Here is a 25,000-nt window from a genome sequence, read left to right as displayed (position 1 = left end):
GGGCAGGGCCTCCAGTCGCCCAGCGTTTGCAAAAAAAAAGAAACGCAAGAAAGACACACACACACAAAAAAAGAGTCTCCAGGCTCTGGCTCCATGATGACAGCCATGGCACAACCCTGCTGTCATTGGGAACGAGAGAATGAGGGAGCGATGAACTGTGCGAGGAGGGAGGTCCCACGATTTGGACATCCAGGGAGACAAGAGAGGGCCATGCAGAATGACAGGATGAAGAAAAACAAAGCGTGACACTCGGATGGTCAGCGGTCAGCCTGCCAGCCGCACGTGTCCGGAAGCCGAGAGAGAGGATATTCACATATTTTGGCATATGTGAAAAAAAGGAACATTTAGAATTCAAACTGGATCGAGAATTCAGTACAATTCACACTGGCAACAGACTGTCTGTATATTACTGTATATTACTGAAGCCTGTGCATGTGAAAATACAGCATATCACTGTACGGTGAAGTTCCACTGGAGGTGTGGAGTGGTTAACGTGTAAAATGTAACTTCATCTCATACTTATTTTGACCTATGACCCTTACACCATACAGTATCTGTCTATTATGTGACCTTATCAGTGGGGTGGTAGAACAGTGGTTGAGAGACATTTTATACCCATCATTTAGGAAACACCTCACATGCATGTTGTATAGATGACTGCGTTCATGGCAGAATTACACATCGGTTAGGGACAGGTTTCAGCTAAGGTTTGGTGGCTTCGCCCATGATAATGGGAGAGAGACTACGCAAATGTTTTGAGTCCTGGACCAAACGAAACCTTTAAGGTACAGAGAGATAAACGCTGCGCTCTGCTATATGTCAGATCTCTTCACATGCAAGTCTTTGCTCCAGCAGTTTCTTATCAGTCTGATGACATTATACCTCACATCTTCTGGAAAAGCTCAAGACTGCATTTTGCAGCGGTCTTTATTACCCCACCAGGTTTAATGAGGGGCAATCAGATTATACTGCCTCCTTGGCTAAAGCGGATGCCTTCCAGGACGGATACTCAAAAGACATCACTGTTAAGTAAGGCAGTGCTAAGATGTTAAGTGAAAAGGGGGTGTGCCACACTGGCCTTGTACAACACACCTTAAAAAAAAATTAATCTGGAGGACTTAAATGCCAATTCCTTTAAGATGCCTTGATTGGGATTTTGTTTGGGGTTGCATGTTTAAAGATTTTTTCCTTGCTTTTTTTCTGGTTAAAGGCTGAAAATGCCACAGATTGTTAAACGCTTCATTCTGAAAATGTTATAAAAGCAACCTTTAATGATATATTTATTTAGTGTGATCTGAAAATGTAAGAGAAGTTTCCAGATGTGTACGGATGCGTATGCGATGGCTATCCAGCAAAGACGCTTCAACTTGCTGCTGTCAGACTCGGCGCTAAAACCCTTAACCCTGCTGTAAGGAGATTGATTAGACTATAAAACGGGACACGTGTTCCTTCTTTATCTTAAAGCTGATTGAATCGGAAGTTCCATATTTCAAGGGAGATTTTTAAGCCTCCATCATTACACTGAGTCACTGGCAGAGGCAGGACAAGAAATGTGCAACTGATATACACAAGCATTTTACACCTTTGATGACACAGACCAGGCATAGTGTACGCCCTGGACGAAGCACTCCAGGTGTCTCAGAAATGCAGCAACGCCTGTGATATTTTTCCCATTAAATTGCTCCGTACAAAAGCATGAAGCCCGTGCAATTCAAAGCCCGTCTCCCTGTCTTGGTGTACACGCGGGACATACCCAGATGCTGTTCTGATGTCTGCGCGCGCCCCCTCATCTGAAAGATCCGGATGCTTGGCTAAACCCTGGCAAATTCATTTATTGATGTAGATTTTTTTTTTATATTCGGGTTATTAATCATGGCAAGTGCACTTCACTGTTCTCCAGGAATGGGATCTCTGGCATCTCCTGCCTCAGAGACTTAATTGGATTAAACTTTTAGATACAAGGACATAAGAGAGGACGCGGGGGAGACGCGGGGGAGACGCGGGGGAGAGGGCGGGGCGGCTTCGCCGTTGTCGTCATCGTCATCACCACCAACCCCCAACCTTCACCGTCCTGTTGCAGCAGAAGAAGAGTGATTGCATTAAGAGGTCCGATCCACACCCCTCCCCCCGCGCGGCGTACCTTCCACCCCATCACAACCAGTGCAGCACTTCCAACGATAGAGACACCGAGGGGGATATTTTTAGGACATTCTTCCTCCCCTCATAGTGACTTTGGAGGGTGAAGGGACGGTGAGTTGGCATCACCAAGTCTGTCGTGTTTATTGGCCATACACTTGTTTTGGAGGCCGCCTCCCCGTGCCAGCAGAGTCCAGATCAGGCTAGTTTGTATGCTACTGCAGAACGGGCATCTAAATCGCAACAGTGCAGTGTTGGAACGCAGGCTGAGTTGAAGGAAAATAAATATATATTTGTCACATGAAAATTGTGTTCTGAAAACAGAAAACGTGTTGAACTTTAACTTAGATGCCACATAAAAAAGAGACATAATCGTTCAACATTTTAATAATATAATTTATTTATATTGATTGGTTCTACATTTATAATCCCTTTGAGCGAAAATAAATAAATAAATAAATAAATAAATAAATAGAGATTTTTTGGACTAAAGCTATTTATCACCAAACTCAATAACTCTACCAGCACATTCAAATTACAATATTCATTTGTACTTTTTTTTAAAATATATAAATATAAATATATACATCACAAAAAGAAAATCTGTATCATCAAATGAAAGTTATCACGGGTACTGATTCAGGCTCAAACCAGATACAGCAGCTTCTGCTAACGGTAACATCTATGAGTTTGAGGGTCACACAATAATACAGCACAGATCCCTTTCGAGTATTACATTAGGTAAATGTTTTGCACCAGATACATTAATTTCCAAGTCTTAACAAAGTGGCTGCTGAACCATTTGCATAATATCACACTCAGTTTTACATGAACCCCCCACTCCCATGCAGGGAGTAAAAGACATTAGTTTGTGCCCAATGCAGAATAAGAATAAGACACTATGTAGGGGATGTAGTACTATGTAGGGGATGTAGTGCACTACGTGCAGTATAGCACATGCCTTATGATGTGCACTACGTAAGGAACAATGCACCAATTCTTATTCAGCATCAGATCTTCTCCTCTTAAACAATGCAGCTAGTTAAGGCAGCTGCGATGTTATGTATCCCCACCCTGTTTTCAGTTTTGCCGTATATTGCACACACTTACGCCACATATTTTATTAGGGTTTCTTGTTGGCTGAAACTACATCACTTGTTACATTTATGAAACAGGTAACAATTTTTTTTTTTCCTTAAAACATTTTTATGACAGGACACTAAGCCGAACTGTACTAATATCTAACAAGGGTTTTTTTAGGTATAATATTCCTTCAACCTCTATGCTGACACACAGTATATTTTTTCTGTTTAAGTTATTTAAATAAACCCTGACCTGGAATTAGGACCAGAGAAATGACTATTGCTATTGCCTCACCATATATAGTGTGTGCTCACAGTATTTGGACTTCTTTTTCAGAGGAGAGTGGAACAAAAGAGTTCAGTAGTTTCATACATACCATACAGATGTTATTCCGTAAAGCAGAACCTGTAGCAGACCTGGCATGATGTGTCTGCTGTTTTCTCCACATTTATTCCTACTTTGTTGTTCTGTCATGGAGAACCAAATGTTGCATATCTTATACTCTTCCTGTAGCAGCAATGGAAAATCCAACACATGTATGGCTAAAGCAAAACTGAACAGGTCCTTCTCTCGTCCTCGTGGAAGCACAGTGTTTCTTTACGTCTCAGGAGAGGCACTGTCCTTCTCATTGTTGCGGTCGAGGACCTTGTCTGAACTTGAAAGGCAAAGGCCTCTACTCATTCTCATGACTGGGTGACTCGGGGCTGTAGTCATCCTCTTCAGTGAGGGTCTCCTTCCTGGTGAAGGTGGTGGCCAGCGTGACACTGAGACGCGGCCGCACCGGGGCCATCTCGGACAACCCGATTACATTCCTGTTCACCAGCGTGGTCCTGTCCATGATCTCCTCACTGTGCTTGGCCACCACCGCATCCAGGAAATCGTATTTGGCCGAGAGCTTGCCGCTCTCGAACAGGTACTTGAACAGGTAGGAGAAGACTACGTTACTCAGGAAAGAAGCCAGCATGGAGGTCATCTTGAAGGGGAACTTCTGCACCACTAAGTACTCCACCTCCTTCGTGTTGTGAAGGACCTTCTCTTTGATGTACCAGCCAGGGTAGTAGATGAAAGGAGGCAGCTTGAGGTAGGGCTCGCCACCGCCGATGCGGAGGATCAGGCCGAAGACGTAGCCGGCCACTGAGCCGTAGGTGTTGGTGCCTCGTATGAACAGCACGCTGAGGAGCTGAGGGAAGATGATGACGTAGACCAGGTCGGAGCTCAGGTACCAGAGACCATACACAGTGCCTGTCAGCAGGGCCATAGCCGTGGCAGCGGCCCCGAACACAAAGATGGAGATCCTCATGACCCACACGATCTCGTAGTCTGCAGCCTACAGAGGGGACCAACATGCCATGGTGGCAATATATAGTGTATATGTCTATTCTTCAAAGATGTCTATGACAGCTGAAGATACTCAGTGACATTATTTTATGTAACACCAGACAGGTGCTTACCGACTGGCGGAAAGCTTGCTGATAGATGTTCCTTGCGAACATGGAACTGGCTGAAAGGATAGATGAATCAGCAGATGACATCACTGCAGCAGAGACTGCCCCCAGCCCGAAGAAAGAGACAAAAGGTGGGCAGAGGTGCTGCAATACAATTGGAAGAATCATTTCTGACTGGTCTTTCATCATCGGAGGGACTGATCCATAGCTCGTCTGATTCCAGTCTACAATAAAAAGTGAGAGACGATTTCCATGATGCAATATGGTCTTTAGCCCATAGACCACACATTATGATATAATTACTCTGAGGTAACTACACCAGTCTACACCCCAAGCATTAAATCATATGAGCAAAAACCCTATTCAGCACTGGCAATATGTAGACAACTATTCTAGCTGCATATCCACATATCTGCTACATCCCAAGTTTATCTAATTTAAAGTCTAGTTATAGCAGTGCATCCCTATCCCTACCAGTTAAAGCATCAGTTCCACACTGTGTCTTTGATGGTGAAAATCAGTAGATTAAATCTGATTCCTCAGAGCTGAAGCCTCAGATGTAATATTTACAGAGTTCACATCGTTAAATGGATGAGCCCCTCAATAATGGATGAAGGAGACCAGCTGTTGTTATTTACACATTTCTTTAGAGATCTGACGGGGACATGACCACCACCCAGGGTCTAAACAAGCGGGGGGAGACCTCCTTCTCATGAGAGCGCATTTTAGAGAAATCAGACAGCAGCAGTCAGATGGTTTTTCCCGTGTGAGGTTTAGCAGCTGGTGCGTAATCACCGGCACATTCATGGTCCAGTAGTGTTGAGGCTGTTAGCAGGGAGAAGCCTGAGGAGGTGATGCAGTAGAAATACTACTCCCACCTGACTGAGTTGGTTACATGACTCATTTGTGAATTGGGGAAGATGGAACGTCTGCGAAGAAGGTATTATAGAGCAGATAAGGAGCTACTGAAATATCCGTTAAAGCCGTTCATTCCTTTAGGGATGTATTCTTTGGGTATCCGTCAGTGCGGTCTTTTCAGCAAATTGGAGTGATGTGTCAGGGCTGGCTGCTCACAGAGCTAGCATTTATGCAGCCATGAAACAGCAAAGATATTTGAGTGTGCTGTCACTGATAAAGTAAAGTAGTTCCTCAAAAGTCAAAAGAGCACCTTTGCTTAGATACACATTGATTTATTAGTTTGGCTAGCTGACTGGGGCTACAGATGTTCTACAATGGGAACGTCTGACACAAAGCAACAGATAGTACCCATCAGATTAGCAAAACATCCGCCAGTATGTTCTTTGATCAGTGACATGATAGCCTGTTCGCAGCATATGGAAAACGGCCTGCTGACAGGCAAAAAAGCTAAATAACAACAGCAAAAAAAGCTAATCTTGAGCTAGTTAAACTAGTCTACACCTGTTGGCCTTAATGTAATGAAGTGTACTAGGTGAGTGACATTAACTTTATTGAAACTAAACTGAAGGGCAGATTGACAGAGTCAGGGTTGGGCAAGCCCATACTTTCCAGCTCGTTGGTTCAGCTGTACTATTGGTTTGCTGTCCAGTTTGGGCCTTCTACCAAAGGTCCAAAGAGTAGCTGAGCCTTACTGGGCATTACTGGTGCTCAAAACACTTCAGCTCACCCGTAGAGGCGCCAATGGCTCCGATCAGCACGGAGGGCACGGCCATGATGAGGCAGCCGAAAGCAGCCGTGAAGGAGAGGACTTGAGCATAGGTAGCTGAAGAGGCAGAAAGAACCCGTTGAAAATAGACCTGCCAGGGTATTCCCCCGAACATCTAGGAACAAGAACGGCATAGTAAATACAGACACCAAACAGCAAGCTGTTAACAGACTACACAGCAATACTAGTAGACCACTCTCAAGCCATATGGACATGCATTAAACTCCCAGCAACACTGCTGTCCCTGATTCACTCATACCAGGGTAATACCACCACCATCTCAAAGTCTCTGCTGTGTGACAATTGGTTTGCCATTCATATAATGACCAATCAGGAACATGGCATCGTGTGGCTGACCAATCAGGAACATGGTATAGTGTGGCTGACCAATCAGGAACATGGTGTAGTGTGGCTGACCAATGAGGAACATGGTATATTGTGGATGACAAAGTGTGAATGTCTACAGACAGGCTCCAGTCTGTAATGGTATGCTTACACAGTTCTTTATTAAGTGGCCAGTGAGTGTAGATGAACAACACTGCGTACTAATGTCTTCAACATCACATTATAGTAAGTACACTGTTATATCTTTCATAATGAGTACATTATTTACCTTGATTTAAATTCTGGTTTCTCCACACTGAAACATACTAACACTCTTTACTATCTTTTGACTGAGTGACTCTTTCCTTAGGCACATTTGTGAGTTGTACACTTGAATTACGTGACAGATGTCGGCATCTCATGTTTTTCATTTACAGAATCTTATTGTGAAAATCACTGTATGCTGTTACAAGTCCTTGACATTTAGGAATACATATCAGCTCCCTGTGTATTAGAACAGGGTCATACCTGAGTGTTTTGTTCCATTTGAAACAGGCTGCAAATTTCAATTACATTAGCATGGCACACACTTCAACTAATTCAGATTGAATATCGTACTGATGTCTTCTCATATTTTGGGAGGGTGTGTTAGTGCTAACATTAAGACCAAGCTTTTCTTCTTTAACACATTTGTCCATCTTTATATGATTTTATGGATTGGGTTACTGGTCTGTAGTGCATTCTTGTTTCTTATATATGAAACACCCACAAAAATGACCGCATGTCTTTCTGTTTTTTAAGTCCTGAGCTGGTTTCTTTGTGCTGGTAAACACGTGGTTTAGGAAAATGTCCCAGTTCAGTGAGTGTCATGACCAGCAACAATGCATGACTAAGTGAACTCACCAGAAGGCAGAAGTCATCAATCCACATCCACAGGTCTGCACTTTGAATGTCCCCTAGCCAAGGTTCCTGGTAGATTTCCCGCACTGCGCTCACTCCGATGTCAGACACAGCAGGATTGGACAGTGCGAAGGGGATGCTGATCCACTGCAGAGTGAGCACAATGGTTTTCTTTTGGTTTCATAGGCAGTTTTGGGTCCTCAGTCCAACTTGTATTTATCCCTGTACAGACTATACATTTTCATATTTTACACTTCAGCAGCACAAAATATATTACAGCATTTGTGAAAAATTATTTAAGTATTTTAAGTATTCCTAGTTCCTGGGTATGTCTGCTTTTATCTGGTCACCCTTTATGTGAATCTGTTCTTGAGGGCTCTTGATGTTCTAAGAATATTTTTCTGTAGTTCAAGAGTTTGATGTATTAATTCTGGAAATTATTTGTGGAATGTGAATGCGCTATATGTAACTGTATGAAAAGAGTTCTTGAACCCTACTGAAATACATTAATGAACATACTAAATCAGATCACGCATTAAATAAATTCATGTTTCAGTTTAGGATGTCATTATACTGTGCTGGGCTGCCAAAAACAAAACAAATGTATGTAGCACTGTTAAAACAAACAATTCATTGGGGACCCAACTTCAGTTTATGGAATCCAGCCTTGGTGTCTCCTTCATATTAGAAGTCACTATGCAAAAGCAAGATCTGCTCCACCTACCCAGATATTAACGTTGAAAACAACAGGTCACTTAGACCACATGTAGGAAAGAACAATGCACAATGGCTTAGAGGTGAACAGCCTTGCATAAAAACCTAAACTTTTCATAATAAAAGCTGAACACATGTCCAACAAACACCGTGAAGTGAGAGAGATAAATGTCTACCAGCCCCAAGAAGATGCAAAAGAGCTGAACCACATCCGTATAAGCCACAGAGTAGACTCCGCCCACCAGCGTGTAGAAAATGGCTATGAAGGCCGAGATGATCACAGACATGTTGATGTCGATGTCCACGATTACACTCAATGTCGCCCCTGTTAAAACAGTGATCTATAATAAGGAAGCCTGTGTGGGGGGGCTATTAATAATGAATTGTTGAATGTGCCTGACCTTTACTTTCAGAAAAGGTGTTACGAGTATTCTTTTTAATTCTTCTTTTTTTTAATGAATTAACCTGAAAACAGAAAGACCTAAGTAGTAAAACTAAAGAATAAAGTAAGACTAAAGATCTGCGTTTTTCCCCCCGCGCACGTAGCAGAGGGATAGTTAATTGCATCCTTACCGAGGGCCGAAAAGATGGCTGCAGACCAGAATATCTCGCCCATTAGCGCGGGGATGAAGAGCAGCCCGCCCATCCGCTTACCATACAGCTGCTGGAAAGGGTCGAGCATGGTGACGTAACCTCGGGAGCGCATCGGCTTCGCGAAAAACAGACCACCTGGACCAGGGCAGCGAAAGAAGAAGCGGTGAGGTGAACGGAATGGCACTTTTAAGAGCGTTAACTCTGCAAAATAAATAAATAAATAAATAAATAAATAAATAAATAAAGTCTTCATGCCGGGAGAAAACACAGACAGCCTACCCAGTACGAGACTCATCGCGTATCCAAAAGGAGCTTGCGCCCAAGCCAAGCCGTACCCTGGGAGATACACGTACTCTGCCGTCCCGTTGATGTAGCCCCCTCCAACCCACGTCGCTGGGCAAATGAGTCGGCAAGAAGTTGGTATAAAAGCAAATCTTAAATACTGATGTGACAGTTCCAGAATGTTAATTCCACAAATAAACAGAGGAAACGGACAAGTACTGGTTTGGTTTACTTTGGTACTAGACTAAACATGTATCAGTAACTGGACGATATAAGAAATAAAGTTCACGTCTTTCGCCATTTGTTAATAATATGGCTTTAAATTTTTACATTTGTTGACACTTTCAGTGGCTGCTTTAAAAAAATTAAAAACTATTTTAACTATTTTGGTAGGTAAAAACAAACAAATCATTCAAGTTGCGATGTAGAAGTAAGAAAAGTAAAAAAAAATGGATAAGATTAATTTTATAACAGGAATTATAATAAGATATATAACAGTACATTCATTTCCGAATGAATCCTACCGGTCATAGTAAATGCTCCCACAAATAATCCAATGTCTCTTCCCCCAACCATGATGCTCTCACTCCGGTCACCTCCTTCTTCCATCCCGGAGTTCTTGTTCTTCCAGGCAGCCCATATTCCTACTGCAAGGATCAGCGCGTAGAACAAGACGATCGCCACCAAACCTTCGACATGTATGCCTGCCATTGGTCTTCTCTCTACTAAAGTCGCTGTGCTTCCAAAGAACCGAATGTCACTGAGACCTGGGAGTGGAAATGTACGTAGATAAAGAGGTATTCAACAGTTGAAAAGTATCTGTATTGAAAATAAAAAATTACAAAACGAGAGTTATTTTTTCATCACATAAATGTTGAAAGAAAGGTCTTGAAATTAGAACTTGGTTTAGAAAATTGTCACCACCTTTTAAGAATATATACATATAGGAAAGTCATTTTACATTTTTACTTTCTTAAAAAACAAAGTGTGCCTTACCTTTTGTCGTATGTAGCTCCAAACAGATACCACGTACCGAAAACTAACTGTCCAAATGGAAACGCAAAGAGCACAATAATCGCCCTTGGAAAAGAGCAGTCCCGCACTTTTCCGATGAAGAATGCGTTACTCGGAATCTTATATGAGACCATGTTTCGTCAGAGGTTTGATGAACGCGAACGTCAGAGAGTTGTGAATGGAGGCCTATTTCCAAATAAAGATATAAGGTCGTGCAAATTATTCGCGCGTCACTGGAACTTATCCAGTTTTTGTGATGCGGTCAACTTAAATTAGCAAGCGCTGTAAATCAGTAAGAGTGGTTTGGATCGTTTTCATTCTTAAAATTCTCAATGATGTTTAGTGACTCGTTTCGTCATGCAAACAGTGACGTGTCGTGGTAGCCCCAACCACTGCATCTGCATCTTCTGATTAAACGCTAACGGGAACGAAGGCGCTGTCCGTGGTTCTGAAAAGGCGAAACAAGTCCACCCGGCAAATTAGGATATGTAATGGACTAGGCGCAGTCCCAAAACAATTCTGGCTTGATAAATGACAAATGATATTCTGTTGATATTCTGTTTCCTTTGCAATTTGCACACTCTATTGTATATCTGAACACTTTATACTTGAATCATGCTTGGAATAAATCAAACTAAACAGAAAACAAGAAGATACTTGAACACAAGTGAAGAAGCATCATGAACATTTAGGAGTCTCTTTAAGTATAATTGTTTACAGTCATTTTAATTATGCAAATGGTAGTCGGCTGCCATCGAGCATTGTCAGATCCATCTTAAAACAGGGACGACTGAGACCCTTTCTTACATAGCAAAAGCAATCCCTTCTTCAACTGCATGCTTGTGTGTCCTTCGACCGTATTTGACAGGTCTAAAAAAAATACACGGTGTGAGCAATGTTTTTATATTTACAGTTATAGTCTAATTGATTACGGTAGCAGGGGAAAAAAAAGATTAATTTAACGGCTCTGTAAAATACGAGGCGAGAAACTTTTTTGAATGAGCCAATTTAACGGTGACAGGGCTCCAACTTCGCCTACCCAAACACGCCTCGGATGAGTCGACTAATTTAAGACGGAGGACAATTTGACAGCCTGCCAAGAATGTTCCAATTAAGTTCACCCAGCACAGAAAACACCTCCCAAACAGATGTTAGAGTTCACTAGAAAAGACGACGTTTGACCAAGCTCACTCTCTTCAACGCCAGTTCAGTCCTTTCCTTATGCAGGTCCGCGAACAAAATGTTCTTTTCCTGAAACCGCTGACCTTGTCTTTTAGCACAACCTTGGAGAATATTAAATATATTGGGGGAAACAGCTGGTCGGGTGTTAAACCAGTCTGGTGGGCACTGGCTAGTCTCGAGTCTTCTGTTTATAGAAGTCTCTGCACTGTCCTGGCGCGCGCTGCCAATACACAGCGCGTGAAACCGGGAGGATTTAATGAGCGTGTTGCACATCTGTCTCGTGCTCTTTGAAGTGTGCAAATGAGCGCTCAATTCTCTAGTCAGTTTTAAAAACATTCAGATCGCAGTCAACACTAAAAAAAATTTCAGCTCAGTAATTTCATAAATATGGTGCAGCCTGAACTGTCGAGAACTTTTCATCAATTCTAAAAGCATAACCAGAAGCGCTGGTCACTGAGGGTAAATCGTGAAATTAAGACACATTTGCCCTTGGACATCACCAATAGTTGCTTAGATCAGTGTTTTTATCAAAGTTGAAATTTTTAACTGGACACCCGGTCATAAAGATTTTTCTCATAAATTCTTTTCAACAGTGCACTTCAGATAATTCAACTGAGACCCTTTTCCACTCGTAAGGGAAGCTACATGTCCAGTCATAAGGAATGTTACTTGTACAGTCGTAAGGAATGTTACTTGTCCAGTCGTTAGTGAAGCTACATGTCCAGTCGTAAGAGAGGCTACTTGTCTAGTCGTTAGTGAAGCTACATGTCCAGTCTTAAGAGAGGCTACTTGTCTAATCGTTAGTGAAGCTACATGTCCAGTCGTAAGAGAGGCTACTTGTCTAATCGTTAGTGAAGCTACATGTCCAGTCGTAAGAGAGGCTACTTGTGTATTCGTTAGTGAATCTACATGTCCAGTCGTAAGAGAGGCTACTTGTCTAATCGTTAGTGAAGCTACATGTCCAGTCGTAAGAGAGGCTACTTGTCTAGTCGTTAGTGAATCTACATGTCCAGTCGTAAGAGAGGCTACTTGTGTATTCGTTAGTGAATCTACATGTCCAGTCGTAAGAGAGGCTACTTGTGTATTCGTTAGTGAATCTACATGTCCAGTCGTAAGAGAGGCTACTTGTGTATTCGTTAGTGAATCTACATGTCCAGTCGTAAGAGAGGCTACTTGTCTAGTCGTTAGTGAATCTACATGTCCAGTCGTAAGAGAGGCTACTTGTGTATTCGTTAGTGAATCTACATGTCCAGTCGTAAGAGAGGCTACTTGTGTATTCGTTAGTGAATCTACATGTCCAGTCGTAAGAGAGGCTACTTGTGCAGTCGTTAGTGAAGCTACTTGTCTAGTCGTTAGTGAAGCTACATGTCCAGTCGTAAGAGAGGCTACTTGTGTAGTCGTTAGTGAAGCTACATGTCCAGTCGTAAGAGAGGCTACTTGTGTAGTCGTTAGTGAAGCTACATGTCCAGTCGTAAGAGAGGCTACTTGTGTAGTCGTTAGTGAAGCTACATGTCCAGTCGTAAGAGAGGCTACTTGTGTAGTCGTTAGTCAAGCTACATGTCCAGTCGTAAGAGAGGCTACTTGTGTAATCGTTAGTGAAGCTACTTGTCTAGTCGTTAGTGAAGCTACATGTCCAGTCGTAAGAGAGGCTTCTTGTTCAGTCGTAAGAGGGGCTACATGTCCAGTTTACGGACAGCCCACGGTGTGGTGATGCTGCCTAGTGGCTTAAAGCAAAACCGCATTCGGAAGAAGAAAACCTGATCTTTATGAAATCAAGTAAGTGGAGATTATAAAAACGAGGCAACATTTTACACAAACACACTGTTTAACAATAACACTCGCCATTATTCTTTTCAGTGTAATTTAGGGTTAGTTCGCGCTACTATCTCGGCGTTATGTATGTTAGGAAGGTGATCCGTCTGTAATCAGTAGATTGAGTTTACATTAGGAATTTAATAATATAATAAAATTATTCATAATAATATTAATATACAGCCCACTTTTACTGTCCATAGAGACCGTCACGTCCAGGGGTCGTTCATTTTTATGTTTTATGTATGTATGTTTTTTTTTTTTTTTTTTTTTTTTTTTTTTTTTTGGGGGGGGGGGGGGGGTAAATTTTTAATTTACATTAACCTTTGATGTAGATAAACACTTTTGTTCAACAACATGTGAGATCCACTTCAAGAATCACCTGATTCAGTTACAAGAGGTGACATTCGACACCAGTTTCATGTGCTTTTTTCAGGCAAACCTTTGATGTGTGCTCATGGATTTGGTCACCAACACATACTGCAGTCTAAGTCAGGCATGGCATGCAAATGTGCCTTAAATGTTATTCATCATTAGAAGAGTTGGCTGGGACTGTATGAGTTATTCAGGTACTGCTAACCAGCCCATTGACTTGAACATCTGGAACCAGCCTTACCAGATGGGAGTGAAAAGAGCTTCACTTGTATGCATGTCTGACTTTTCACTGCAAATGTGCCTCCCCTTATTTTTAACACACTTTATCAGACACCTGAACCTGGGTCTCAAGCACAGGAGCACAGAGCATTCGACAGTATTTTTCCATGTTGGGGAGTAATATGGGATTTCATCTGGGAGTGCTCCTGTGGTGACAGATGGGCTCCTGATTATATGCTGCTGTCTTTGGTGTCTTTTCAACACCCACTGTTGCCTTGGAAGCCTTAATGAGGGAAATCCATCTGATTAACCAGGAGCAGGGGCAGATTTAGTTATTTTGGGGCCCCAGGTAAAAGACAAGCGTGCCCCCTGTGTTATTCTTTGAGTTGGCTCTTTTAAGTGAATGATAGAAGCATTGTAGAGAAGAATTAGGATGTGTGAAATAGTTACATCCTGTAACTCCCTCACTTGTAGTGCAGCAAAAGCCTCAAGTAAAACTTCATTTTCATGCCTTAGATTTAATATCTTGCAGCAACACTGAAATGTTTCTTTCACACTCACATTTTAATTAATGTTGTAAATAATGTGCTATAAATTATTGTTGCTAAGTTTGAACTCACTGAAGCATTGAACTCACAGAAACGTGAGTGAATGAAACGCCATTTGGAGGTTGTAAGAGCAGGTTCTTTTAGGTGAGGTGAGCTGATTTGAACTCTTTATAAAGAGTCTAAATGTACATGACTAGTTTATACAAACGTTTGTGCTAGCATTATGTACTGTCTGCAGGGTCTGTCTGGCAGCAGTCTATTCTGATTAATAGTAGTAATAGTAAAATAGTAAAATTAGTAAAAATAGTAGTTAATTTCAGGAGAGCAGTGAGAAAGTTTCTGCTAGCCCCCTTCTTTTTGTGCTTCACTGCTCTGCTCAGATGACTTATTTCTCCTTCTGTCAACACTCACTCAATCATTTTAAAACACATCTTATCCACAATAAGCACAGTAGCTATATCTTATTTGCTTGCAAACACCGGCCTGCATTCACACAGTGATGTCATTAGGTAAAAACACGGACCAAACCATTACAACCATGATTGGGGGTGGTGCTGCAATAAGGTTAATAAACATAATTGCTACAGTAGCAGATAAGCTTTTTTTAAAATGTAAATGTATATTGAAGAATACGTTATTTGACAGCTACACATCCATTTCATTTGTATTTGTCATTCATGGGAGCCCTAGGTGACTGGGAGCTCTAGGTGACCCTAGAGGACTACCTACATTGTAATGCAAAGACCTTTCGCAGGACTGAGGCTGTGGAACAGTCCCGGTCATCAGCTGTTCTGGAAGCAGTCCAGTGTACTGAGGTAACACGAGCTTCTGGGCACAAAAGTCAGGCTGGAGACCTTTCCTCCCAACCAGCGGCCTGATGTAGACCCACAGTGTCGGGTTTTTAATGTGTTAATCTGGATCAAACAGTGGTTGACATCTACAGTAATTTATAGTATGTTTTAGTTATTTTACAGAATACAACCTTTGAACTTTTGAACATTTTACCTGCAGTAGAAGTGCAGTGCTGGGATTAGGAAGAATATTGACCAAGAGGTTGGAGTTCATACAGCCTCTGTATATTCTACAGGCAGGGCAAGACACCAGAGAGTGGAGACAGAGTGTGAGTACTAGTCCCCAGAACAGAGAGGAGAGTAAGAATGTGTATTTTGCTGTGTATTACCTAGGAAGGAGGGTTGTTCTCATTGCCTGTACTTCATAATGGCCTTGAACACAGACCTCTAAAGTAATTTCAGCTGTTTGGAGATACAGAATAGATGACCCACCCACACCCACCCTCAACATTCTGGACAAAACTACCTGCAAAAAAAATGGCTAGGAAGTACAATCACCAGAGACCCAAAGTCCGACATCGACTGTGAGAAAAGCCTAAGCAGACGCTGTACTTCTTACTGCAACTGAAAGTGTTCCTCCTAGCCCAGGAGTGGCAGGTCCAGTGCAGCCATCATAGGGTGCAGCTCTCTCACCAAACACAACCTTCACAAACCACAGCACAGAAAATCATTGCTGACCCCTCACACCCTGGACACCAAAACAGTCTTCCTTCTTTACAGACGACTCCGGTGTTTTCAAAGCCTTCACTAGTTCTGCTCCTTTTAAGACTCCTCTCATAGACTTGCTGTCCACGCAGTGGCCTACAGGGACCATCTGCTGAAGTACCAGGATATGTTAAAGGCTTCTCCCTGTGCTCACTAGTACTGTCTCATCAGTAGAGGCAGTGGTCAACCCCAAAACCTCTTTGCCACCATGAATAATTCGCTGAAGCAACCTACATTAGCCACTATTAATGCTGTGATGCTTTTCTTTAAATCTGTCAGTGACAATGTTAATGTGGTCTACCAGCACTTCATGGCTGTCTCCTCATCATTCTGAACAGTTCGACTCACTCTGCACCCACAGAGTCTGAGTCTGTATTAATTTCGTCCTCCTACCTACCAGTTCGATCCTGCCCCAGGTTCCCTCAGCCAGTGCTGCTCATCTATTATCTCATTACTCAGCTACCCTTATCAGGAAGTCCATTTTTAACTTATTCAGAACTCAGCTTACAGGGTCTTCACATACACTAAGCATGTTACACATTATACCCCTTCTGTCAGTGGAATAACAAATGATCAAATGAGACAAATGGTTTTTACTTAAAGACTATTTACTCTTTAAACATCCGACTACAACAGTTTTGATATACAAACTGAATGGGACATTTCATTTAAGCATTAAACATCAAAAACATTCCTTTACAGACAAGTCACAGCCAAATCTACATGTGTAACATGAAAAACATATTTTTGCTAGTACTTATGAAATTAGGTATATAAGCAAACAAACAAAAAAAATCCAAGTTATATATATATATATATATATATATATATATATATATATATATATTATATATATATATTTTTTTATATATGTACTGTAAATACACTAGAACTAATCTCAGCTGTAAACACAGTAGCACAATCAGACCTTTTCTAAATCCTTGTTCACACAAATGAAAACAAAGGGAAAAAACAGAAGGAAAATGTTTCCTGTGGGGATGTGATGAACATTTTGCTCCCCTGAGCAACCACACACATTCTCTGCTGGCTCCCTGCTGCCCTGCACACATTCATGTTTTTTGTGCTCCAGCACGTGCCAACACCACCGAACACCACACCGGGCAGTGTGACGCCAGAGTCTGGAAAAAGAATGCCAGACTAGACGAAGGACACGAGTTTGCCTTATTTTGATGAGTTTTTGATTAGTTTCTTGTCTGGCAGCCAAATGAGTTGATATTACGGGGAGTGTGCTTTTTGGCTGAGGCATAAAAGCAGTTGCAAATTCATTACATTTTGAGAGCCGCTAGCAAAACTAGAAAGTCTGACCTTTCTGGGTGCCTATTATAAAGGCAGACCATCTAAGATGGCACAAAAGACATGAGGTGTAAGGGCCTCGGCATCTTACACTACCAAAGCCTGAGCTTTTGCGCGCAGGTTGCTACAGACGGTCCATTACGCCCACATGTTGAAGGTCATAGGTCAGGCTTAATTTGACGGCTGCGGGGGCAGGAGGGGTTGAGCTCGTGCTGGCGGCCGTGACGTCGACGCTGTCATGGCCGTGAGCGGTGGCGCTTCTCCTCCTTTTGCTAGGAGTGCTTCACGTTCTCATTGTCTTGATTTGATCTGGTTGGGAAAGAAACTTCAAAATATCAACACACCCGCCCCTACATCCAAGTGACAAGCTCTGATTCAAGGCATGACAAATGCTGGACAATTTGGGGCTCAAAATAGGGCTTCCCGTTACAGACTGAAACGAGGGTGGAAACACAGGGCTGGAGAACACAATATCTGCTTGTGTGGGAGTCTGGCAATTTAACATGTGTTGTAGAAAATATAACGGATATCATTTTGGAAACATCTGATCGCTTGGGACTGCGCTGAGGTTACAGCCTAACCTCAAAAACTCAAGATAACAGTGTACTGGGCTACCCCTGGGATGTTCGACTAAAAATGCTTACAGTGCAATTTGTTCCATTAATGAAAAAGAGCAAACAAATGTAACTAAATGCTGCAGATGACAACTGTGGTCATTACTGACAGTGAGTTTTTTGGGAGGTGCGAGTGGGGAAATAATACTCACAATCTGGAGAAAATGAACAAAACACCAAGGTCACAATCACTTCTATTTTAAGAGAATAAAGTAAACCCTGGAAACCCTCCGAATTCAGCTCACTCGTCTAGTTCGGTGTAGTCAAAGCAGCCTTGAAAAACACAACTGATTCATGTGCAAAGGGACACAGACAGATTGATCTGACTCCGTACCTTGTAGCCAGTCGACTCCCTCTTGCAGGCCTTCCCCCTGGACAGCGTTACTAGCGCTGAAAAGCAGATGCGTGTTCTGGTTAGGATTCGGACAGGTCACAAATACCTAAAATGTCTTCAGAACCGCGTTTACAGCCTGCAGAGCAGAGTGTAAGTACACAGACAAGCACACGCAAGCCTGGGAGCCCTGCTAAGTGCATCAGGACTTTCTCCAACCCTTGTTAAAGAAGGCTAAAGAAGGCTAAAGAAGGCTAATGCAAATTATGAAAGTAACCACCGATCTGCACACGCTACCCATAAACTATCGCCAAATCTCAAACACAGCTTTAAAGGGCTGCTCCCAAACGTTGTCCTACCAGATGTGCCAGGGCTTGTCCTTGATGTTCTCTAGGCAGAGCAGCTGAGATACCTTCACCGAGGACAGCGCATCTCTCAGGTCCATCTTATTAGCAAAGAAGAGGATGGGAATTCTCCTGTGCTTGATATCTACATGCACAGAGAGGGAGCAACATCAGCGCCGGGCGAAGCCAAGCCTCGACTGCTCTGGCCTCGGGCCGGTTGAGTCTGCAAGGTTATGAGACATGCGGGCCATAAAGCTAAATCATTCACTGGATGAAATTTATTTCACATGCTCTGCTGTCGGCATTACCATTTGCTTTATGAGGTGAGCAATCGGTAAAGCTGACAACAGAGTCTAGCACGGTGGGAAATAAGTCATTTCTCCAAGCAAGTGGCTTTATGGTCCATTTAAATTTCTGGAACCATCCAATTGAATGGAACAAAAACACAGGGACAAATTCTCTCCGTTTACCAGGATGGTTAAGGAGGGTGTCCAGCTCTTCTTTGGCCACCACCATTCTCAACTTATCACTGCTGTCAATTACAAATATGATGGCCTGACCCTCCCTGGACAAACAGAAACAACAAGAGATTAAAACGCATTCACACACGCACACGGGATTCTCTCGATGGGGTTAGGGTGAACTGGTCAGCTGACCCAGCTCCAGCCCGGCTTACAGAGCTTTTGAACGGCTTTTGCCAGTAATGACTTGAATAAGATGTGCTGGAGCAGGAAAAAAAGCAGTAGAGGGAGGGGAGCAGAGCCCACTGGAGGAGATACAGGAACTAGAGACTTAGGGATAAACCAATACTTTAAAAAACATTATAAAAGCTACTACACATAGTTTTGTGCACAGAAGAGGAAAAAAATCAAATAAATAAAAGCAAAGGTTTAAAGTTTTACTTACTTGTAATAGTGCTCCCATAGATTTCTGTATCTACCCTGGCCTGACATGTCAAAGACTGTGAATGACAGACTGTAAAGAATACAATCTGGTTATTGCTTTTGTCTTAACATAAGAAATGTTTACATTGTCAGCCATATCACAGTATACATGTGACAATAAAGCTTACCTTGATGTCTTGAACTTCTCTATGTTAAAGCCAATGGTGGGGACGATGTCCTGGGCCTGTGCCTTTAAGAATACCATTAATGTGGACCATTTTGACCAAACGCATGCATACACACACACACACACACACACACACACACACACACACACACACACACACACACACACACACACACACACACACCAATATCACATGTGTAATTTCATTGTGTTAACCAGATATTGTTTTTACTTAATCAAATATCTAAGTAGCCTCCCTTTACTCTGACGACAACTTTACATGTTGTTGGTGATCATTAACCAGCGTCATGAGGCACCTGTGATGTCTTCAAGAAACACTCATTTACTGAGGGGGTATGGAAAAGTCATTTTAATTTGTTTATTTTATTTTATTTTACCCATTATTATTATTATTATTTTATATACAAATAAATATTTTGTCTTGAAACTTAATTCATAAATAACTTTCACTATTAAAATTTGTTTTACAAATATATTTAGACATAAACCATTAGATTATAATGCTTTTAAGCTTATGAAAACCCAATAGTCAGGTAGGCCAAACGTTTGGCCACACACACATATACACACACACACATACATACACACACACACACATATACACACAAACACACATACACACACACACACATATACACACACACGATCATTAGGTGATGTGTATTTGTGTAATGAGGGAGGGTGCAGCCTCAGGAGATCAACACCCTATATCAAGGTGTGCCTAGATATTAGGCAGTTTCTTTTCCTCAGGCAAAATGGGCCAAAAAAGAGATTTAACTGGTTCTGAAAAATCAAAAATTGTAAAAGGTCTTTTTTTTTTGAGAAACTATCAAACCCTCCAGTGCTGTCATATTACAGAACGGCAGTGTACTTGGAGTGCCCAGAAGTACAAGGTGTTCAGTACTCATGGGCAAGGTAAGGAAGGCTTAAACCTGACCACCACTGAACAAGACACATAAGGTGAAATGTCAAGACTGGGCCAAGAAATATCTGAAGACAGGTTTTTCAGGTTTTATAGACTGATGAGATGAGAGTGACTCCTGACGGACCAGATGGATGAGCTGGATCATAACAGGCACAGAGCTCCACTTCGACTCGGATGCCAGCAAGGTGGAGGTGGGGTACTGCTGTGGGCTGGTATTATTAAAGATGAGCTAGTTGGACCTTTTCAGGTTGAAGATGGACTCAATCAACTTCTAAACGTACTGCCTGTTTTTAGAAGACACTTTCTTCAAGGGGTGGTACAGGAAAAATCTGCATCTTTCAAGAAGACCAAGTACTCCATTGTGTGGCTATCCAGTAAAGGCCTTAAAGATGAAACAATCATGACACCTTCCTCACCTGATCTACTCTTGAGAACTTGTGGGCCCTTCTTAAACAGGAGATTTATGGTGAAGGAAAACAGTACAGCTCTCTGAACAGTGTCTGGGAGGCTGTGGTTACTGCTGCACAAAAAGTTGCTGGTTAACAGATTAAGAAACTCCATGAATGGAAGCCTTACAACTGTTATTGAAAGGAAGGGTTGCGTGCTCTATCTATATATGTGTGTGTATATATGTATGTGTATGTGTGTTAGAAGTGTTTATTTGTAAATTGCATGTTATTCTCACCAACAGATAAAAAATAAACGAGATGGGGATTTCAATTTCTCACTTAGTTTCATGATTCAAATTGATATTCTCCTAACAAAGCCAAAACCTCATTTTTACTTTCTTAAATATTCAGGTTTGAGGTTTAACATTTTGGATTGACCAAGAGCACTGTAGTTGTTCAATAATAAAATGAACCCTCAAAAATACAACGTGCCTAAATGTGCATACAGTGTAAAATATTTTTGTATGTGTGTGTGACCATAATTGTTAAAACCCATAAAAATATCATGCTATTTTTACAGATCTTTTGCGTTTTGGGACGAGAGCTCAGGCTGCATAATGTGTGTACTAGTAGAGTATTTCAGTTTAATTCAATTTGGATTAAAAATGCACAGTGTGCACATTACAGTTCAGATGGATAAGCCAGAAAGCAAATGTTTATTGCGGCTCAGGATGAATATATTATACTGGGGTCATCTGAAACAGGGTGGTCTCCACTGAGGGGGAATCTGACACCTACATTGGACGGCTTTAGTTGGTTGATGATGCTGGTTTTCCCGCTGTTGTCCAGACCCAAGCACAGCACGTTTACGTCCTTCTTTTTCAGGCCGAGCCATCCCGCAAGCTTGTCAAGAAGCCCCATGTGGCCGTTTGGACGGAGCCGATAGCGGCACGCTATCGGTTGTTCATTAGCAGCACGTTGCGCCGAAGGACTGGGGGACAGGCGAGAGCACGCAGCGGTGCCACCACGGTTCCTGGGAAACACAGGATTAGCTCGCTCGTTTGTAGTAATCGTTTGCAGCTTTTTATATCGGCTGTCATTAGCTAGCTAGTTAAAGATCCCGAATCAATGAGCTGTGCCGTACGAGACAAGCAGCAAGCGGGGCATAACAGCACCGTCCGTAGCTGCTGTGCGGTTAGGAACCCACGTCTCAGCTCCTGCAGATGTGCCTGCACTCCGAGGCCATCTGGCTTATGATATAACGCACCTCTTGCAAAACCTAGCGACCGTAATGTTAGATGTGTTTAATAAGACCCGATTTTATGCAGCGGTGTGCGAAAGGAACCAACTTGCATTAAATAACGACGCCCGCGAACAAACTGTCTAAAACGCAGGCGTCGTTATGTATTTAGCGTTACCTAACCTACCGTTGTTCATATTTAGCTATCTTAGATACTTGGCTTTGTTGGTCCCTCAAGACACCTAGAAACGATCGTAGAAAGCAGGTTAATTTGAATTGGTACCATTTGTATCTATCGCTTTTAGATTCTCTTAGGTTTACAAACTATCGCTAGGTTAGCTAACCTACGTCCTTTCATTTTCAAGCATCAGTTTTATCATTACCCAAAACGACAGTTTCAGCACTAACTAACGTTGGTAAGACAACGTTAGCAGTCATAATCCCGAGCCTGAGCTATCTTAGTTAGCTATCTGAGCTAGTTTGTTCCTTCTGCACAACCCGTGCTAACTGGCTCGCTAACTATCGCTAGCTACGTGAACAGGAATCCGGCTAGCATCCCGGGATTACATTGCATTTGTTTATTTTAATTAACCCGCTAGCTAACAAAGTTTAGTGTTCCTTAAACAAAGCAAGCGCATCTGTAATTTACTACAGCCGTTCTAGCAATCGCATCAGATTGCTAGTTTTGAACAAACATTTTGCTCATAGGCAGGCAGGTAGCTAGCGACTTAGCTGGAACGGAACATAACGTTACCTTTTCGTATTGTCTTGGCTGCAGTAAAGCTGCGGTTAGCGTCGACGTACGCTAACTCGGGCTTTAAAACTAATCACTCGTCTCCAAGCAACAACGAATCCGACTGAACGTTATGTGGCGGCGCTTTTTGGTAAACTGCAGGATTTATTTACGTTGCCTAGAAACCGGCGTGGGCTGCTGGATGTTGTTGACGAGCGCTCTCCCGCGGACGTGCTCAGAACGCGCCTTTCCCTCACACGCCGCAGCTAAAGCAGCTCAAACGGGCTCTGGTTAGGCTTAGCTATGCTTTGTTGATCGTGAAATCAATCAGCAAAAACATATATATATATATATATTTTGTACATAGATTAATCACCAGTTTAATCAGTTTTTTGCTATATTTGTCCCCCCCCCCCCCCAAGTCACAAAAAGACACAATGCATCCATTATCTTTTATTTTTTACAAACAACCAGCCTAACCCACTTTCACTTCTTTTTAATCCATTATAAATTATAAAAAATAATATACAATTAGATTACTATTCACTATACATTATAGTGTGGACCGACCTGATAAACCAGTTTCCCCTCATCAGCTGGAGTTCGAACTGTTTTCTACTTTCACCAGTGTGCATCAGTAGTCTAGACATGAGTTCTTAGTGTCCTGAACATGTGGTCAAGTCCTAAGAGGCATAAACTGAAGGTCTGATGAGTGCATTTCCTGCTTGTGGCATGGCACTCTCTCTCTCTCTCTCTCTCTCTCTCTCTCTCTCTCTCTCTCTCTCTCTCTCTCTCTCTCTCTCTCTCTCTCTGTGTACAAACTAAGCAATACAGAGCATCATATTAAATTATTGTTAGGTAAGCGCACTAACCTGCAAATTCTGCATGTGCATGTATGTGTATGGGATGAAGGGTTTTCTTCGCTACACACCAGCCTACATTCGGTGAGTGTATTCTATTTGAGAACCGGTGACAATCTTCTCTGTCTCTCATAACCCACGATATCCTATAGAATTCTATAAATCTAGTGCGTCAGAGCAGAACATATCGAGGTCAAGAAGGTCAAGACCAGTGTGTACAATTCTGGAACTTGAGTTTTGATGTGTCAGGTCTCATGCAGAAGCAGAAGACCATGGCTTTCAGTCTTCCACAAGGCCCAGTGCTGGTCATGGACAACACGGCAGACTGCCTGAGGAGGTTCATGGTTTTGTGTGGATTTTTTTTCTTTTAACCGCGTAAGACACGATTCTCTACTCCCACTCTTGGCTCTTTTCTCAGATGTTCCGAAAAGACTGCACATATTGCTGAGGAAAAGTAAATAAATAAAAACGAAGAACAAAAAAGTCACATACACATACATATAAATACCATCTTAAATATCAGGTGTGATAAATAATGGGTAATAGCCATATAAATCCATTGACATTCAACAGTTCCACAGTCTCATTTCAGAGGCTCCAAGAAGTAGCATGATGAATAAACAATAAATATCTCTTTAAGACACATACGCGTTACATTAAAATAGCAAATATACTATTAAAGGTTCTTGGACTGTGAATCCAGCCAGTCACAGAACTTGTAGGATGATTAACAGATGACATCACCATAGCGACAGTGTCATGCTTTCATTGTCCACTGCAGCTACCCTGATTGGCTGTCCATTTCTCACCCAGAAGACAAATGACCTATGACATCTAGAGTGTCCTTTCATCCTGGCTCTTTCTCACTGAATTGCTTATTCACTTGGAAGTCGTCAATGGCCAGCTGAAAGGTCTTGAGAACGAACCAAAGCTTTGCAGTTCTTCATGTGTGTTTGGTAAGACAGACCAAGTCTGCCTGTGTGTATGTGTGTGTTACTGTGTGATGTCTGTGTGTGCATGTGTGTGCGTGCGCGTGCTTGTGTGTTCACTGGTCCGTCTCATACATGGAAGCCACTCTGTTGAACATGGAGGAGCTGCAGTCGCAATGTCTGTATGCTGCTCACTATCCTCCTCTGGTGGCCGATCAGAGACACACCAATCCCCCTGACATCACTGTTGAAGGCACACAGAACATTTCACACTCATATATGCTTGAACATTCCATACCCCGAGAATTGACCCTTGCTTAATATTACATTGTTGAAAAAATGCCATGACTTGGGAGAAAGG

The 25,000-nt window shown here is 42.2% G+C and overlaps 3 protein-coding genes across 3 annotated transcripts in view; all 3 read right to left on the bottom strand.

Annotated features, from left to right (window-relative positions):
* Positions 1–2,555: 2,555 nt before the first annotated feature.
* slc5a7a (solute carrier family 5 member 7a) lies at positions 2,556–10,248 on the bottom strand. The gene is made up of 9 exons (XM_027008929.2): positions 10,159–10,248; positions 9,687–9,929; positions 9,160–9,273; positions 8,860–9,015; positions 8,463–8,611; positions 7,576–7,719; positions 6,310–6,463; positions 4,671–4,888; positions 2,556–4,546 (listed from the first exon to the last, which is right to left on the bottom strand). The coding sequence occupies exons 2-9, from the start codon at positions 9,871–9,873 to the stop codon at positions 3,893–3,895; spliced, it is 1,776 nt and encodes a 591-aa protein (XP_026864730.1). The 5' UTR covers positions 9,874–9,929; positions 10,159–10,248; the 3' UTR covers positions 2,556–3,892.
* Positions 10,249–16,701: 6,453 nt separating this feature from the next.
* Positions 16,702–23,058, bottom strand: arl6 (ADP-ribosylation factor-like 6). The gene is made up of 8 exons (XM_027009119.2): positions 22,872–23,058; positions 21,676–21,910; positions 19,544–19,605; positions 19,378–19,446; positions 18,942–19,036; positions 18,487–18,616; positions 18,131–18,186; positions 16,702–17,491 (listed from the first exon to the last, which is right to left on the bottom strand). The coding sequence occupies exons 2-8, from the start codon at positions 21,796–21,798 to the stop codon at positions 17,466–17,468; spliced, it is 561 nt and encodes a 186-aa protein (XP_026864920.2). The 5' UTR covers positions 21,799–21,910; positions 22,872–23,058; the 3' UTR covers positions 16,702–17,465.
* A 239-nt stretch (positions 23,059–23,297) lies between these two features.
* The window catches only part of epha6 (eph receptor A6), a 71,658-nt gene continuing 69,955 nt past the window's right edge, over positions 23,298–25,000 (bottom strand). Inside the window, exon 8 of the mRNA XM_035535109.1 lies at positions 23,298–24,883. Within this exon, the coding sequence (XP_035391002.1) occupies positions 24,769–24,883 (115 nt within the window). The 3' untranslated portion in view covers positions 23,298–24,768. The remainder of the gene's footprint in view (positions 24,884–25,000) is intronic.

This window comes from Electrophorus electricus, chromosome 16 (genome assembly GCF_013358815.1).
Source record: "Electrophorus electricus isolate fEleEle1 chromosome 16, fEleEle1.pri, whole genome shotgun sequence".
In the NCBI taxonomy this organism is placed as follows: Eukaryota; Metazoa; Chordata; class Actinopteri; order Gymnotiformes; family Gymnotidae; genus Electrophorus; species Electrophorus electricus.
The sequence above is the reverse complement of the archived record's forward strand: the minus strand, read 5'-3'. Positions and strand labels throughout refer to the sequence as shown.

Bases quoted from the DNA above. Each gene is read 5' to 3' on its own strand.
- slc5a7a (XM_027008929.2), bottom strand. From the start codon at position 9,873: ATGGCAGGCATACATGTCGAAGGTTTGGTGGCGATCGTCTTGTTCTAC. The intron at 9,274-9,686 runs GTAGGATTCATT...TCATTTGCCCAG, and splicing joins GGGAGCATTTACTATGACCG to CGACGTGGGTTGGAGGGGGC. The intron at 4,547-4,670 runs GTAAGCACCTGT...TCCCCTCTGTAG, and splicing joins AGCAAGCTTTCCGCCAGTCG to GCTGCAGACTACGAGATCGT.
- arl6 (XM_027009119.2), bottom strand. From the start codon at position 21,798: ATGGGGCTTCTTGACAAGCTTGCGGGATGGCTCGGCCTGAAAAAGAAG. The intron at 19,606-21,675 runs GTAGGTGTCAGA...GTATTCTTAAAG, and splicing joins ACCAACTAAAGCCGTCCAAT to GCACAGGCCCAGGACATCGT. The intron at 18,617-18,941 runs GTAAACGGAGAG...CTGTGCATGTAG, and splicing joins CACCCTCCTTAACCATCCTG to ATATCAAGCACAGGAGAATT.